The sequence below is a fragment of the Mytilus californianus genome, unplaced genomic scaffold, assembly GCF_021869535.1.
Source record: "Mytilus californianus isolate M0D057914Y unplaced genomic scaffold, xbMytCali1.0.p SCAF_10, whole genome shotgun sequence".
NCBI lineage: Eukaryota > Metazoa > Mollusca > Bivalvia > Mytilida > Mytilidae > Mytilus > Mytilus californianus.
Window position 1 is genome coordinate 15,557,767 of NW_026262582.1, and position 15,947 is coordinate 15,573,713.

Consider the following 15,947-nt stretch of genomic DNA (forward strand, 5'->3'; position numbering starts at 1 on the left):
TTGGTTTATTATTTTATTTTATTTTAATTTTTTTGGGGGGAGGGGTCAACTACATCTTCCTGTTGAGTTGGTTTATTCTATCAATGTTAGCAAACAATTTTACATCAAATTTATGAAAATTTCAGTTGACTTTTTGATGAATCAATAAAAAAACATCTGGGTGTTTCAAAATATGTATTGCAATTAAACACACTGTAGTTATCTATGAATAAATGTATTAGTTTATTATACTGATACATTGAATCACAGCACTCAAGACTTCCTTCACCTGAATAAGGAACACAATAGGTCAACCTTATGCAAGGAAAATGAATGACTACTATTTCCCCTTAAAAACTGCTTTATGCTTATTACAAGGACGTATAAAATCTTATTATTATTAAACATAACGTTTTAATTACACTTTTTAGGGACATAAATAAATAATCAACAACACGACATGAATCCCACTATTGTCATGAAATTTGTCAAAATACTACGCAACAAATAAAAATCATCAAAATTGTCAAATTATGTTGTAAAGTATTTAATATTCTGATCAATCAATAGTATAAATAATCATCATTTGATCGTAAACAATGTCAATGCAAATTGCCAGGGAAACTAAAAAGAAATTGTGTTGAAGTTCGGGACATCAATTTGCAAACCTGCATATACAAAAACCTAATTAGTTTAGCAAAACTAAGTAGCAATCCAAACATAAAAATAGACCTCAATTTCACATATTCTAAATACTATTCATATTCACAGTTATACGTACCGCAACTGAATTAGACACACTATGAAAAATATAGCGGTTTACGCCTTTTGTGATCTCACTTTACGTACATTGTTTTAAGTAAGAATCAATTTTTTAATTGTTCAAGAATTCTATTCGAACATGGTCACCTCATCTGGAATATGTGTTCCACTTCGTACACCCCGAGGAAGTTCAACTAGCAAAATTTTCTGTTTAAATGCTTTTATATCTTTGATATTCTGTGTGATCTCTTTAAGTTGATTATGAATCTGTCCAACATCAGCTGTCACTACCTCAACTTGTTCTTGTAAGCTAAGCTCTGCATCATGTTTATAACGGTCTTCCAAGCTATAAATAAGAATAATTGTAAACTAGGGCCGCAATTGTTGCAATCACGGTAGTTTCATTTTCCGGTTTCGGATTGATTACCAGTAATGAAACAAATGAAAAGTTTTGATATTGGTTTGTTATACTGTCCAAACCACTCGAGGAGGTTTGATAAGTTTAGTAGAACGGTTATGTTTTTAAGAAACAAAGGTTAAACCAGGAAATGATTTGGCAAACCTACCATAAACTGAAACCAGTAGCCGAAAAGGACCAAAAGTATATCCAAACCCCAAAAAGCACCAGAGCTATGCATGAGGAAGATGCTTTTCTTCACTATAAATGATTTTAAGTTTGATAATAGCAAATGTCAATAAAACAACATCCGTATTGTAATGCAAGTACCGGTGTACTCATCTTGTGTACGTCGGTGGGTTATATTTCACCAGTAAATGTATATTGGGAGCCTTGTGATCTTGTAAGACTGATCAAACTCCCTTAAATTGTGTGGGCTTTACGCTATCATGAGCATATGTTGTTCTTTACTTTTTTTTCTTTGGTGTTACGTCTGCTCTTTCTGAGGGGTCAGGTGTTAAAAGTGTAACTACAATCCCGTCCTCTTTTCCTCGAATATGACCTCCCGAATTAGTCTTATCACCTGCTTTATACATACATCAGCAACACGAATTTTGCAACATGTAGAGCACACAAGATCACACCGGTTTATAGCGGGCTTATTGTTGCTCGGTCTTTAGTTTTCTAGGTTTTGTTTTGCATGCTGTTATCTGTCTTTTCGCCTTTGTCGTTTTTTGACATGGCACTGTCAGTTTATTTTTCGACTTATAAGTTTGAATGTCCATTTGGTATCTTTTACTTCTGTTTTAGAGTTGATAATGATAAAAGAAACAAATAAGTATATAACACATGGTACGAAAAATACAATCGCATACCTTCCATCATCACTCGATATAGTCTTAGCGCGAGATCTACGTAATCGAATTGACGAATTTGAATAGCTTTTAACCGCATCTTTTTCCAATAAATCCAGTCTTTTCTTTTCTTTACCTTTAATCTCTATTCCTTTAAGAGAAAACAATTGCTTTTGAACAATCTTGCATACTTTTATACAGAGAAACTGTTATAATGTTAATCTATCAATTGTTTTTATTGTGTTTTAACTGTGCTTTAATGTGTGTTTTTATCAATGATAGTCATAATATGTACTGGCATAAAAAAGTATGCCTAGTGGTCTTTGGTATTGGACAAACTGTAGGAGGAGCTGTCTATGATGTCAGAGAAGCATGCGTTGAAATCCAACAGAAGACAAAACAAATAATCTGCTACCCCAAATATTTAGATCTGCATTATTGAGGTAAATTTTAAACTAAGTATATGTAATTTGTGGTATAAAGTAAAATAACAAAACTACCGAACTCCAAGGAAAATTCAAAACGGAAAGTCCCTTATCAAAATTCAAAATCAAAAGCACAAACACATCAAACGAATGGAAAACAACTTCATATTCCTTACTTGGTACAGACATTTCCTTATGTAGAAAATGGTGGATTATAAGTCCTCTACAATCCTACGTTGTAGCATAATTGTCAGATCTAACGTTGTTTGGACGATTTATATATATGTACTCAAAGATACCTGGTTACGAAAAGGAAAATAAAGACAAGTTGGAAGATAAATATATTGTTCATTTAAAATTGTTAAAGATTTTGTTTCCAGCAAGATGACTTGAGTATTGCATTCTGTAAATGTATATTTGCATAAGGTTATCAAAGTGCATTAAAAGTTTGAATAATGAAGGCCAAAATGTGAATATTATTTAATTGAAAATAGCCATTGACTTTTCATAACAACGTTCCGATCCAAATGTATTCAAATTACGAATAAAATTAAATTTGGGCTTTACGTCAAAGATATACCAACAACACAACACAATGAGTCAGAAGCCAACAATAAATCAACTTGAAAGATTTCAACAGCAAACAGGTATCCAAGTACATATTATCTCGAAAAGTTGTGAACTTGTTCATTAAAGGCTATCAAAGATATCCCATCAATACCAAATTCCCTAACTGACAAAAAAAGTTTTGACATAGCATGCAAACCCCGCTGAGGTTCCTTACTTGTATAGACAAAAAGTATAACAAACATACTGAACTCCAAGGCAAATTCAAAAAGGGGAAGTCCATAAAAACTGACAAAATCAAACGCTTACAATCAACGGAACAAGTGAAAACAACTGTCATATTCCTGATTTGGTAAAGGCATTTTCCGAAGAAAATGGTGGGTCAAACCTATGTATAAAGTTAGCTTAACCTCCCACTTGTATGCCAGTTGTTTATAGTTCCTTAACATCACATCAGGTGTATCAGTTCTTTAATTTGCATATTGACGATGCATGGACAATATTTTGCGAGGGATTGTTATTATATAAGCTTAATGATTTGCCTTTTGATTATACAACTGCACTATTTGTACATCCATATACATTTCTAAATTGCATATCTCATATTTCGTATTAGGTTTATTAGTATTTAAAGATATAATTGAAGGTGTTTAAAAGAGAGGCGAAAGATACCAAAGGGATATTCAAACTCATAAGTCTCAAACAAACTGATAATGGCATGGCGAAAAATTAAAAAACTACCAAAAGACGACAAAAAGTACACAAAATACAACATACCAAATCTTTAGACTGAGCAACACGAACCCCACCAAAAGCCGGAGGTGATATCAGGTGTCATGGAAGGGTAAGCATATCCAGTTCAACCCGTCGTGTTGCGCACGTAAGAACACATACGGTGATATTTCTAATTCGAGGAAAAGAGGACGGGTTTATGATCCGTCATCATCTGTGAAACAGATATTCCATAGCGCTCAACTAACGTGATGTGACCATCATGTCATCCGTAAAATTTTCGAAGGGCTGATTTCAAATTGCCACTTGGAACTCGTGATTTAATAGCTTTTTTGTTACCTACTAAGGTTTAGATATTCATTTCAATTAGATACCGTATATCGTAAGGAAGTGGATGCGTTTTCTTTCTTAATTTCTTCGCTGACCCATCTATTTTGAAATAATGATGCGGACAAACATTATACTGCGGATTCTTTTACTTTCGTGGATTGAAGAAAAAATTGCATTTTCGCGATATTGATTTTGTGGTTTTGGCAAAATCTGCATTCAAGCCTATGGAAAATGTGTACTTCGTTGAACATTTAAATTCGTGCATTACCTTTACCAACGAAGTACAACAACATTTGCATTCCATGTGTGACCTTGTAAAGTGTTGAGAAAGATTATTGGCATGTGCATATGGTATGACATACGAGACTTCATTGATGTCCTAGATACAAATCTAATTTCTAAAAATTTTATTTGTTTTCAATGTTCCACGATTTTTATATTTCTGATGTAGACTAAAAGTTATGAAATCAAAAAAGATGGACGGAGAAAGGATGAAAATATAGCAGCCTATGGAGAAAAAATTTATTTGCTCACACATGAACAAAAATGAATCCACAGTTGATCCTTTGAAAAACGAGAAAACGAGAAAACAAAACAATATTTACTTTATTATGTTCATATACGCAAAATACAGTCAAAAATATATACTTACTGAAAACATTTACTTGATTTGTTTTACTGTTACAACATTTGTGCAAGATATAAAAGGAAGCCCTCTTTATGTGGTTTATGATTATTAGTGGTGGCACCAACAGACATCTGTCATAATACTCTTGGACAAGAGAAAATCTGTGAAATTTCCAAACAAGTTCATTGTTCTCTTGAAACTTATTAAATGTGTGCCTGTCAAAATAATAATAAACAAAACAAGATTGGTTCAGAAAAGCATATTATTTTTTTGTGAAATTGTTAAAATGCTGACACTTTTGATTTGAGAGTAGTTTAGGACGTTGATGAAAAGATATATTCAGTGAACAAATGGACTTTGCCACAAAATATAAACTGCGGTTTCTAACGATGCAAGTATTTAACTATATGAAAATAGACAAAAAAAAAGAAAGAAATCTTCTTTGATTAGAACTGTTGTGCTTCCAAAATTCATTCTTACCGATTACCTTATACCAATGAATTTTCTACCCATCTCTGAAGTTCACTTTTATTTTGCTAGACACTAAATGTATCTCCATTTATAAATAAAATTTCTATTGGACCTTTCATTTCTGAACTTTCATAATATGAATGAAAAAATGGACGAACTCTAAACTATGCGGCAACATTTAGCTTAACAGGAGAAAAAAGAGATAATCATGTAATGGTTTATTTATGGGAGTATTACAATACGAATCTAACTGTCAATTAGTGCTATTGATCAGTTGAACATGGTAGTTTGAAAGCTGCTGGTTTAAAAAAAAAATTCTTTTAAAAAAATATATATAATATACATCAAAAGTGTGTTTCAAATTTTTCACGCAAAGACTAAAAAGATATGCGGGTACGATTTAAAGGAAAACATATACAATATATATATATTTGTTTTTCTCTCAAATTTTTTTGATATAGCATTAATCTAATATAAACAAAATTAAAATACATTTTTAGTTACTTTGAACTTGTAGGTATGTAAACTTTACGAGTGTCTGTACAAAACATAGTACTGACAAATCTATTTCTTTTATTTTACTTTTCAAATCCCTTGATTTTAAACCCACGCACATAAGAGGTGAGGTTCACAGCGCCATTATCTTAATGATATGCCAAGTTTCTTGTCTTTTTTTTTAATAATTAATCGACCATTTTATACCGGAATTTGCATTGGAAATATAAAAAACTGAATTAGGCCTTATCGTGGCTTCCTAGTTTTGTCATTGGTTAGTTTTTTAACTAATGAGTGATGAATTATCATCTTGATGCCATATAAATTTGAACCATTTATATTGCATGATGATCCCACTGTTGCATTGGTAAAATGAATCATACATACTCCGATAGGTCAGCATAGGTGAATTCAAAACATTATTTGAAACTTAAAAAAATCTTTAAAACAACGCTTTATTTGTTGCAACTTGGGACACACTAGACAGTTGTTGATTGAGAATGAAAATTGGATTTATTATTGGGTTATGTTCCTGATGCACACGTTGTCCTTCCAACACGTGCTTCCAGAAATGTCTTCATCTAGTTCACTTGATACCATAAGTTTGAAAAGCTTTCAAAAAGTTAGAGTCTATAAAAATCACAAAGCCTTAGAACAGTAGAGTAAAAACTGTGACAAGAAATTTGCCAGTCTTAGTTATAACAGAATAAAAACATATGGTCACTATTGCAAAAGTCGATTACATAGTCACGTAACAATAACGTGGCAGATAGCATTATCGGCCTGTCCAATACAAAATAAAGCTAATCTTACTTCAACTGGAAATTGAAAATAAGGAGTTATACCACTTTTAGAATTGACAATATCCCATGCCGTCTAAAACTTTCGTCACTGGTAGGTTGAAGAGACAAACACAAACAAGCTGCATATATCCGCGTCATTTGGTCTCTGGTAGACTTTTTTTATTTTTCGTTTTTTATAATGAGTTGTCAGTTTTTCTACGACGTTTGAGTTTGTATCTTCCGCCTCTCTCTTGTCACATTTGCAATCATACAACATCTGATTTTTATATCTTTATTAATTTGCTTTTGAATTGTGTACGCATTGTTTTCGAACGATTTGTCTTTTTATATGTATCTTGTTTTTTTTTATAATCAAATACTTACGAAAACATTGCTATAAGAAAATTGATGAGAATAGTTTGCGTCAATACCATATAAATAGCTAATAACACTAGATTTATCTCACTGACTTCTGGGCCACTTCCATCTTTTTCCTCTTTTTTATCCCCTTTTAATCAGAACATAGAACTGAATTTGTAAATACATTATATTTGACATTTGCAAAACACATCAATAATTGAAAATAATGACTTATTAGTGTCTGTAAGAACTACTCTAAATACTTATTGTTTAAATTGGGATTTTGTTATTCGATTGATTTCACAAAGGTGAAGGAAAACATTGATCTTAAGCCTTTTGTACAATTATCTCCTTATTGCAAGTGTGAAACTAGAAAACATTATCTTGCAGGTAACTTCACAAGCAATTAAAAATGACCGTTATTTGCCCCGGTTTATAAGTTACTCTATCATTTTTCATATCTTTCAAGGTATTTGGTGCACCAATGTATGCATTGCTTATTCATATATGCAATCGCTGACAATTTGCATCTGCTTGAGTTAGATATGTGCTAATGAGTGCATTGTAGAATAACAAAGAAGATTTGATCTGGAATCAACAAATGCTACGCACTACGCATGTCACTTAAGTTCACTTGAACTGGATAAATGTTAATCAATGGTAGCGGGGTATCTACGACCATGGCAGTAGAATGTTGCGAGCGTATGCAAACACTGAGACTCCGTAACAATCTACCAATTCATGAAGACGGCCAAAGAATTTATGAAGTAATAATTTCAAATCTTAACTTTTCATAACCTTGTATGAAAAGTGTTTGTTTTTTTTTACTAAATATATACCTCTGTTGATTTAGTAAGAACAATCTCAATTATATCTTTTCAACTAAGAGACGTAAAGCCATAAAATTGGAAAGATAGTATTTTATCATTAACGAAATAAGGTCGACGATAGGAAAACGGAAATCACCGGGTTGGTCATAGATCCGAGTTTTCAGTTGTCCATCAGCATTGATTTCATCGAGAAATTAATAGACATGAATACATTAGTCTTGTACCTCTGATATCCATGACAAACATTCACAGGGAGGAAATAAGTAAGTACTAACTTAGTTATAAAGTAACGTATATCATCATTGTGTCTGAAATTTAGATTTAAGAATTCTGCTGGATGCTTTTTCTTTTCGTCTATAGGAAATATTCTATCAAACCATTTATCACAAAAATCTTACTACGACTACCTTTAATTCTTAATTTATGTCAAATGAATAATATATGTTAACGATAAATTCATACAACTGTTACAAACAATAAGTTGAATAAACAAATACTAAAAAATAATGACAATGACATAGAAATAAATTGCTACAACTCTACAACTCTGTTTCCTATTATGATTTAAGACATATTTAAGAAAAACATCAGAAAAAAAATGAACTGGCTTGATAATTTGCCATTGAACGTGAAGCAACCAACAATCAATCAATTATTAAAAGAAACTAATGATTTACGTTGTTTTGTGAAGGAAAGTGAATATGATTGATTGATTGTTGGTGTTAACGCCGCTTTCAGCACTATTATGGTGGTACCAAACACCTTGACTAAAATTAATTTGGCTCGTTTAATTTTCATAAAATTTTGACAAAATATTTACTTTGACCCTTTGACAAAAATATAAAAATTTCAAAAAACTTGAACCACACACTTTATCGGAAAAATTTCATTGGATATATAGCAGTTTGGCAAACACTAATATGATCATTGAGAAGCTTACTATTTCCTTAACAATAGAATGTGATTAAAACGTTCAGCTGATTTTTATAGAGTTATCTCCCTGTAGTGTTATGCACCATCTTAACTATATCATGACGGCCAGTTTTTTTTATTGGTGAGGGGATGCTTTTGAACCCGGCAATAACCACAAACGGTTATAAAAAGGAATAAAAAGTTTTCTAATTATCTCTAATTTTAATAAACAGTTTGCGCCTATATTTATTGGATAGTTCTCTCAAGGCGATTATAATTGGGATCAGTGCCTGAACTTTGCAAATAGTAGCTGTGAGTTCACGACGCACCAAATCATCCAATTAATTTCCAGTTCTAACTAACAGAAGGTAATCGATGAAATTCTGTAATGTTCCTAAAATAAACTATCATCTGGTTTAACATGTTTTTGTTTTAGTTTATTTTCCCAAAACTATACATTTTCTCTTAGATTGTATATTCTTATAATATAATTGAATCAAAAGCCTAGAAAAAATATTTACATAATGTAATACTGTTGTCTGTTCTACTCTCCATTCTTTTTGGTGATCCAATTATCTGTTTTATGTGATATAGATTTAATGTTGCTAAAAAAGTCACAAATTTATTTTTTGGCATGTTATTATGATAGGTATTTTGAAATATAGGTTTAATTTAAATCCAATTTTAGAAGCTTAATCATTATCTGACACAACTGTGCAAAAATCAGTCCTTCCTGTTCAGAATTTGCATCTAATGTAATTATTGTAAGGTCACAAATTAATTATAAACGGAAGCAGTTAATGTGTAAAAACATCAAAGCATTACCTTCATAGATGTCTAAATTCAGTTCCCCATATAACTGCCAGTATGGCATATATATGATATTTTTGAAAAGTCCATATGCATTTCTTTTGGTCATGTTACCGTTGTCAAGGTAGACGTTGTTCGGGTACATGTTTGCATGGTAAAAGACACCAAAGCTAAATACAAACACGGCAAATAGCAACACAAAGAAAATGATGTCATAGATCTGAAAGAGACAAAATTTGGCTAAATATATTTAAAATGTATTATGTATGTATTCGGTACTAATATAATCAACAAATTGTGTTTGTTTATTTGTTTGTTTGGGGATTTTCAAAGCGGTTTACTATAGTGTTTTGTTTTTACAAAATATTAAGCCTTGAATACATGATGAGTTTATCTACAACCTTAGGTTAATGAAAGACTTTCAGCAACGCGAAATACAGTATGCTAAGGTATAAAAGGAGATAAGATATGAAACAATTTGAAATTTAAATCCGACGGCCTGATTTTTTATAAAAACAATAATGAATATGGCACACAGCACGGATTTATAAATCAAGTACTTGAAGATACTTCGCTTTTATATTCTTTTTAGTTTTGAGTGTCCTGACAAAAGTAAACCCAGAATAGCGCTTCAGAAGCACCGAATCTATTACGTATTATGTTTTGATAAAACAAATTTCTGCTTCCCAAGTTTAATTCCTGTGCGGGTTAAATCTGAATCTATGTGTAATAAAGAAAATGTTCATATTTCCCAACCATCTTAATTTTAATTGTAGTTGCTTCAGTGGGTTTTAAGACATTCTGTTGTTAATTGTACTTGAATGTAATCTGCAATAAAGCAACGCATTACAATAGTTTGTCAGTAATGCTTAGTAGCTTTGAATTCTATTTTTAAATACTTTTCAACAGAAAACATCTTGGCAATGATTTTCAACTGAAGCAGTTTGTATATCAACCTTTGATATTAAATTCATAAAAATCCAACAGGAAATGTAGACGTTGGTGCACTTAAAAGACTAGATGGTATGATATGTCTATGCCCCCTTCTCCGCGTTGCGGCGGGGGATAAAACATTGATTTATCGAGATACATATGGGCCCATACTTTATTAATGTAAGGAAAGAGTCATGTGGTCATACATAATATGACAGGAACATAAAGAAATAAAAAATACTACTCACCAATTTCCCCAACATGATAACCTTTGGACCAATTGTCTTTGAAACAAGAAAAAACTGCATGATGTTCACAATGTACAATCCAAGTGTTAATGCATACATCCCACGTGCATAACTAAAATCACCCTCTGACAAGGTTAATCGAAGGAGAACAGATGCCATAAACAGACAAAACATGATACCCTCGTAAACTGTCCAAAAATTGAACCATGTCACATATCTCAGTGGTGCTTTTGACATAACCAAAGCCTGAAAAATTAGTTTCCTGTCGTTAATTACGCTTTCTAAAGAGCAAACAAAATATACTTTCTGACATGCTTCATTCTATATTTTGTCATATTGTACAGTATTTTGTTTTTAAATGTACACGGTATAAATCATTTCAATAATTTTCTGCAAGGTATCATTTATAACAATATGTTCGAATTCCTTTTGTTTAAAAACAAAAGCCATAAAATTCTTGTTTTTTTTCATATCTTATTCTAAAAAAGCTTCATTAAGACGACAATTTGCTCTAGCAATTCTTATGATTGTGTCTAAATATATATTTTTTTTCAAATTTGTCATTCTTTCTTTTTTATTTTTTTTTAATTAAAACGTACTTAATTAAACCTTCTGCATTACTTGTTATGTCTTCTGCAATTGCCAATTAATTAAAAACTTGTTTGAACGGTACAATTTGTGAGAGTAAGATAGAAGCTAGGTCAATATTAAAATTTCTTCTTGTCTAATTCTAGATATATATTTATATTTTATATATTTAAAATGTGTCTTTCTCACTGTGTCAAAGCGTGAACTATGTTTAAAAATCAACATAGATATGATGAGAATAAAACGTTTTAAAGTATTTGTCTTCTAAAAAAAAATTATATTGAACTGTTCGAAATAGTAAAGATTGCATAACCATAGCTGTATTTGGCAAAACATTTCGGAATGTAGGGTCCTCATTGCTCTTCGACTTCGTACTTGATTTGGCATTGGAACTTTTTTTAATCGAGCGTCATTTATGAATCTTTTGAAGACGAAACTCAACGCAACGCGTCTGTCGTATAAAATTAAATCCTAAAACTTTTATGACGTCTTTACACTACATCCGTCGGAAGTGTAATGATACATTAGTCTAGGATAACATTATTTATTTACTAGTTGTAATTAGCTTTAAATTGGCTTTCAGTAACTGTAATCAATCTTACATTGTATTTCGGTGCTATGTGTCTACATTTTTTATTTTAGTTGTTTTTGTACCTTGCACCGATCTTTTGAGTTGAGCCAATTTCTATCGTTTTTTTACAGTTTGTTCTTATGTTCCGCTGTTACAATACTGTCCCAGATTGGGGGTGTGGGTTAATCGCTCACAAACAGGTTAAACCCCGCCATATTCTTTATGTGCTGTCCCAAGACAGCAGCATGTAGTTCAGTGGTAGTCGTTGGTTCATTTCTGTCGTATTTGCTTTTGTAAATTATTTTGTTATAAATTAGGCAGTTCATTTTTCTCCTTTGAATTGTTTCACATTTTCACTTTAATAGCCGACTATACGATATGACTTTTTCATTGTTGAAAGTAGAGTAGTACGGTTGTCTATAATTCCTTACATTTACTTCCTTTGAACTCTGGTGGTTAGTCGTCTCATTGGCAATCATATCACATCTCCTTATTTTTCAAACACTCAATGCAATTCAAATTTGTAAATCATGGCTTATGTTTTACACTCATACAAGTGAGAGGTTTAGCTAGCTATAAAACCATGTTTAATCCACCGTTTTCTACATAAGAAATGCCTGGAACACGTTATATACCCCCTTATATAGATTTCAAAGAAATCAATTAGTTGTGCGATGTCACGTGCTGACCGTGTATATCAAAAATATATATGTGTGTACAAGATTTATGGTTATTGACATTGCCTGGTAAAAGAAGGAATCACTATTCAAAATTAGTAATATATAATCATGTTTTCCAAAAGTATCCGATTGTTGGTAGGATACAAATATTATACAGTCCATCAGTGGATAAATATGTTATATACACGGAAAGTAAATTTGATATGGGAATTTAAGTTATACGATATTAGGGCACTGATGGTCTGTGCAATAGATTATATTTATATGTCTATTTTTGGACACTGTATCTTGCCTCCTGATGCCTTTTGGCTATTTGTGTCGTTTGTTGGATTTTCATTGACGTTTACACTACATCTTCCTTCATTTATATGAGTCAAAAAAGAATGCCGTCAAGGAATAAATTGTCGTTTAAAGATATATTTTTACAACTGTATTTTCTTTAACACACATAACAAAAATGTCCTGAGATAATTATATACTAAATAGGGACTTAATTGCGTCCAAACACCCATAGTTCATCAACTGTTAAGATTGATTCGAATTATTCAATTCTTAACTTTTGTAAACAGAATTAAGTTTTTCTCTTTCTTACCCGTAGCACTTTAAATATTGATTAATAGATAATATTATATACTTGTTCATATACGAAAACGTGTTTTTGTTTTACTGTTTGGTCAAATCATTACTTTTGAATTATAAACTATAAAACGATGTTATCAAAATTTATAGAAAGTGGAACTGTTACAAGTGCAAGTAAAAAGTGTTTTTAACTCTAAGCGCTGTCAGGATAGTTCTGAATTAACAAGCCTTTGTCATGTTTGTGTTGTAGTTGGTTTTCTCAGTCTTTTTTTTTATTTGTTGTGTTCTGTAGACTGTTTGTTATTTTGTCGTTTTTCGTGTTTGCCATGGCTTTGTCGGTTTGTTTTCGACTTATCAGTTTAATATTTCTTTGATATCTTTCGCCTCTCTTTTCGTGAGCAAACTCACATACCCCATTTCCCCATTAAAAAGGAAAAAAAAGATCCGAATGTATAGTTTTTTTTCTCTGTTTGTCATTTCTGCAATGAGTGTAGACTAATATCAACTTACAAAATCTGTTTTTAATAAACACTGACCTTGCCCTTAGACCAAGTGACATCAAAATTACAACCGGTCTTCATCTTATTATATGTGATCATATATCCAAGAGAGGTTAAAGTCATATATGTTGTAGTTGCTTTGGCGTTCTAGACAAACTTTCTATTTGTAGTAACTTTGACTTTGAACTTACAAAAATGTAGTTCCCTCAAAAACAATAGGATTCTTCCCCTCATTATATGTGACTATATGTTCAAGTAAGATCTGATCAAATATCCGGAAACAACCTTTCTGCACAAATGTTGTTCTTATTTTAGAAACGTCGACAATGACCTTACATACAAATTAAGAGGGATTCTCTTCTCATTATATATGTGACCATGAATCCTAGTATTTGATTTTGCGTCTAGAAAAGCTTTTGTGAAAAAATTAAAGTCTATTTTTGTGGTTTTAACCTTAAATTCAATAGAATCAGACAATTATTATGTATGATCTTATATCAGAGTAAGGTTTGCAATCCCATATACAATATTCAATTTGGGATCCGGAAACAAATTTTGTGCACAAATTTCATCGTATATTTGCAGTAACTGTGACCTTGACGTATGACATGGTGACCTAGAATCAATAGAGACTTTCCTCTGACTATATGTGACCATATGTCTAAGTAAGGTTTCAATCCGCTATAATCTATTTGAGGTAGCATGCGGAAACAAAAATCCCTGTCTGATACACTGACAGACTGACTGACTGACGAGCGGGTCAAAATAATTATCCCTAAAAACAGCTAGTCCATAGCGTGGGGTAAAATAAGATTAACAAATGGGGAAGTAGATACCAAAAATTGGAGTTCCATGTAAATAAGTTATTTTACCTGTCTAAGTTCTTCTGTCATCATTGATGCTGCCCAACCCCATGTGACATATTCATAATTTGATATGCCACCCTCAGGCATTGAATGTAAGTCTGTAAGCACAAACAAGCAGAAAACCACCAAGAATGCTGTATATGCCAGCTGAATATAGAAATGCATCATGTAATATCATACAGTGAAAAGTCCTATCAAATCAATATATGCATTCTCAATATTTTCCTTGTCATTCAAAAGCTATTTAAGTTTTAATATATTTGTGAAATAATTTGTATATCTGATGTTTGATAGTGCACATGTACATGATCTAGAAATAAAATTTACTTACCATATACATTATTCGATAATTTATTTCTAATTAGTCCTTCTCGAAAACAAATATAAAAAATATCATAAGGCAAATGTTTGGAAAATAACGGCATGCAAAACAGAAAGCAGATTACTAGTAATAATTTAGAAGACTGACCATCTGATTATAATTACAAGGCATTTGGATTTAAATTTACAATTCGGTAGAATTCCAACTAAATAAAGCGCAAGGGGAAAATCGAGGAATGAAAAGTACACATTCATGGAGAAAAATGTACAAAGAAACGAATGGTGATTATTTACCAGCTTTACAAAAAACAAAAACATAAACAAATATACCAAACTCCAAGGAAAATTTAAAACGGAAAGTCACTTATCAAATGTCAAAATCAAAAGCTCAAACACATCAAATACAATGGATCTATTACGATTTCGAGACATAACGTTGCCGCCCAATGTCTGGGATGGGAATTCCCATGTTTTGATGGACTGTGCTCTAAAGTCTGATGGTCCCAGATAGTACCCAAAATTTAATAATTCTCTAAATCCGCTTTACTGCTGCAATGTGTACCAGGAAATCACTAAAAAATAATATTAAATGAATATCAATAAATCTCCTTTTTCTGGATTTGGATATTTCAGTTGTACACAGGAAACTATTTACTAAATTAAAAGAACACTTAGTTAATTTCGTATGTCAGTAGCGCTTTTCTGGTTATATCTTCATCAGGTACGCTCAACCCCAAACATTTAAAAGTCAAGAAGTACAGCAAAAAGACGATGACTTTTCATTCTCTATTTGATACTTTTCCTTTTCACAGTGCTGTTCCCTTGGTCCCTCCTTACATCGTGTATTTTTTCTTACTCGTTCAGTAAGCCCGTGTCTGTACATCTTCGCTAGCCAAGGGTTACGATCCATTCCCCTCTTCTCCACCCTTGGCGGATTGAGATAGAATTTCGGAGACACAAGGTAATGCTTTTCATTGGTTGCAGTCGTAACTGGCTGCATCCAATCAAAAAGCACCTATAACATGATCATGTGTTAATCTAGAAAATGTAAGTAAACAAATACCACGTGCTGATTGTGCAACAAGTCTTTACATCCCTAAACATACAACGATATTTTGTGACAACTTAAATGTTTTTATTCATCTATGAGAAGTTCCTGTGTATGTTTCATGCACAAATGTTGGAATGTCAGGGTATATTTTCGTTTCCTGCTTCACCAAGTTTGTAGACTCTAGGCGCTACCGTGTTTTCACCTCCACACTGAAGAGGGTTCAAGTGCTACCATTGGTCAAGAATAAATTATTCGGAATGGGCGTGACTTTAATCA

At 32.0% G+C, this 15,947-nt stretch overlaps 1 protein-coding gene across 2 annotated transcripts in view; it reads right to left on the reverse strand.

Annotated features, from left to right (window-relative positions):
• Positions 1 to 15,947, reverse strand: part of LOC127717671 (transient receptor potential cation channel subfamily M member 1-like) — a 314,087-nt gene that overhangs the window by 260,963 nt on the left and 37,177 nt on the right. The window contains exons 19-25 of one of the 2 annotated variants that reach the window (XM_052223415.1): positions 14,306 to 14,446; positions 10,516 to 10,761; positions 9,350 to 9,554; positions 6,807 to 6,930; positions 4,699 to 4,889; positions 2,014 to 2,143; positions 308 to 1,087 (exon numbers count right to left, since the gene is read on the reverse strand). In XM_052223415.1, coding sequence (XP_052079375.1) covers positions 871 to 1,087; positions 2,014 to 2,143; positions 4,699 to 4,889; positions 6,807 to 6,930; positions 9,350 to 9,554; positions 10,516 to 10,761; positions 14,306 to 14,446 — 1,254 coding nt within the window. In that variant the 3' untranslated portion in view covers positions 308 to 870. Of the gene's footprint in view, positions 1 to 307; positions 1,088 to 2,013; positions 2,144 to 4,698; positions 4,890 to 6,806; positions 6,931 to 9,349; positions 9,555 to 10,515; positions 10,762 to 14,305; positions 14,447 to 15,947 lie in introns of those variants that run through there. The other variant, XM_052223416.1, reaches the window with a different exon arrangement.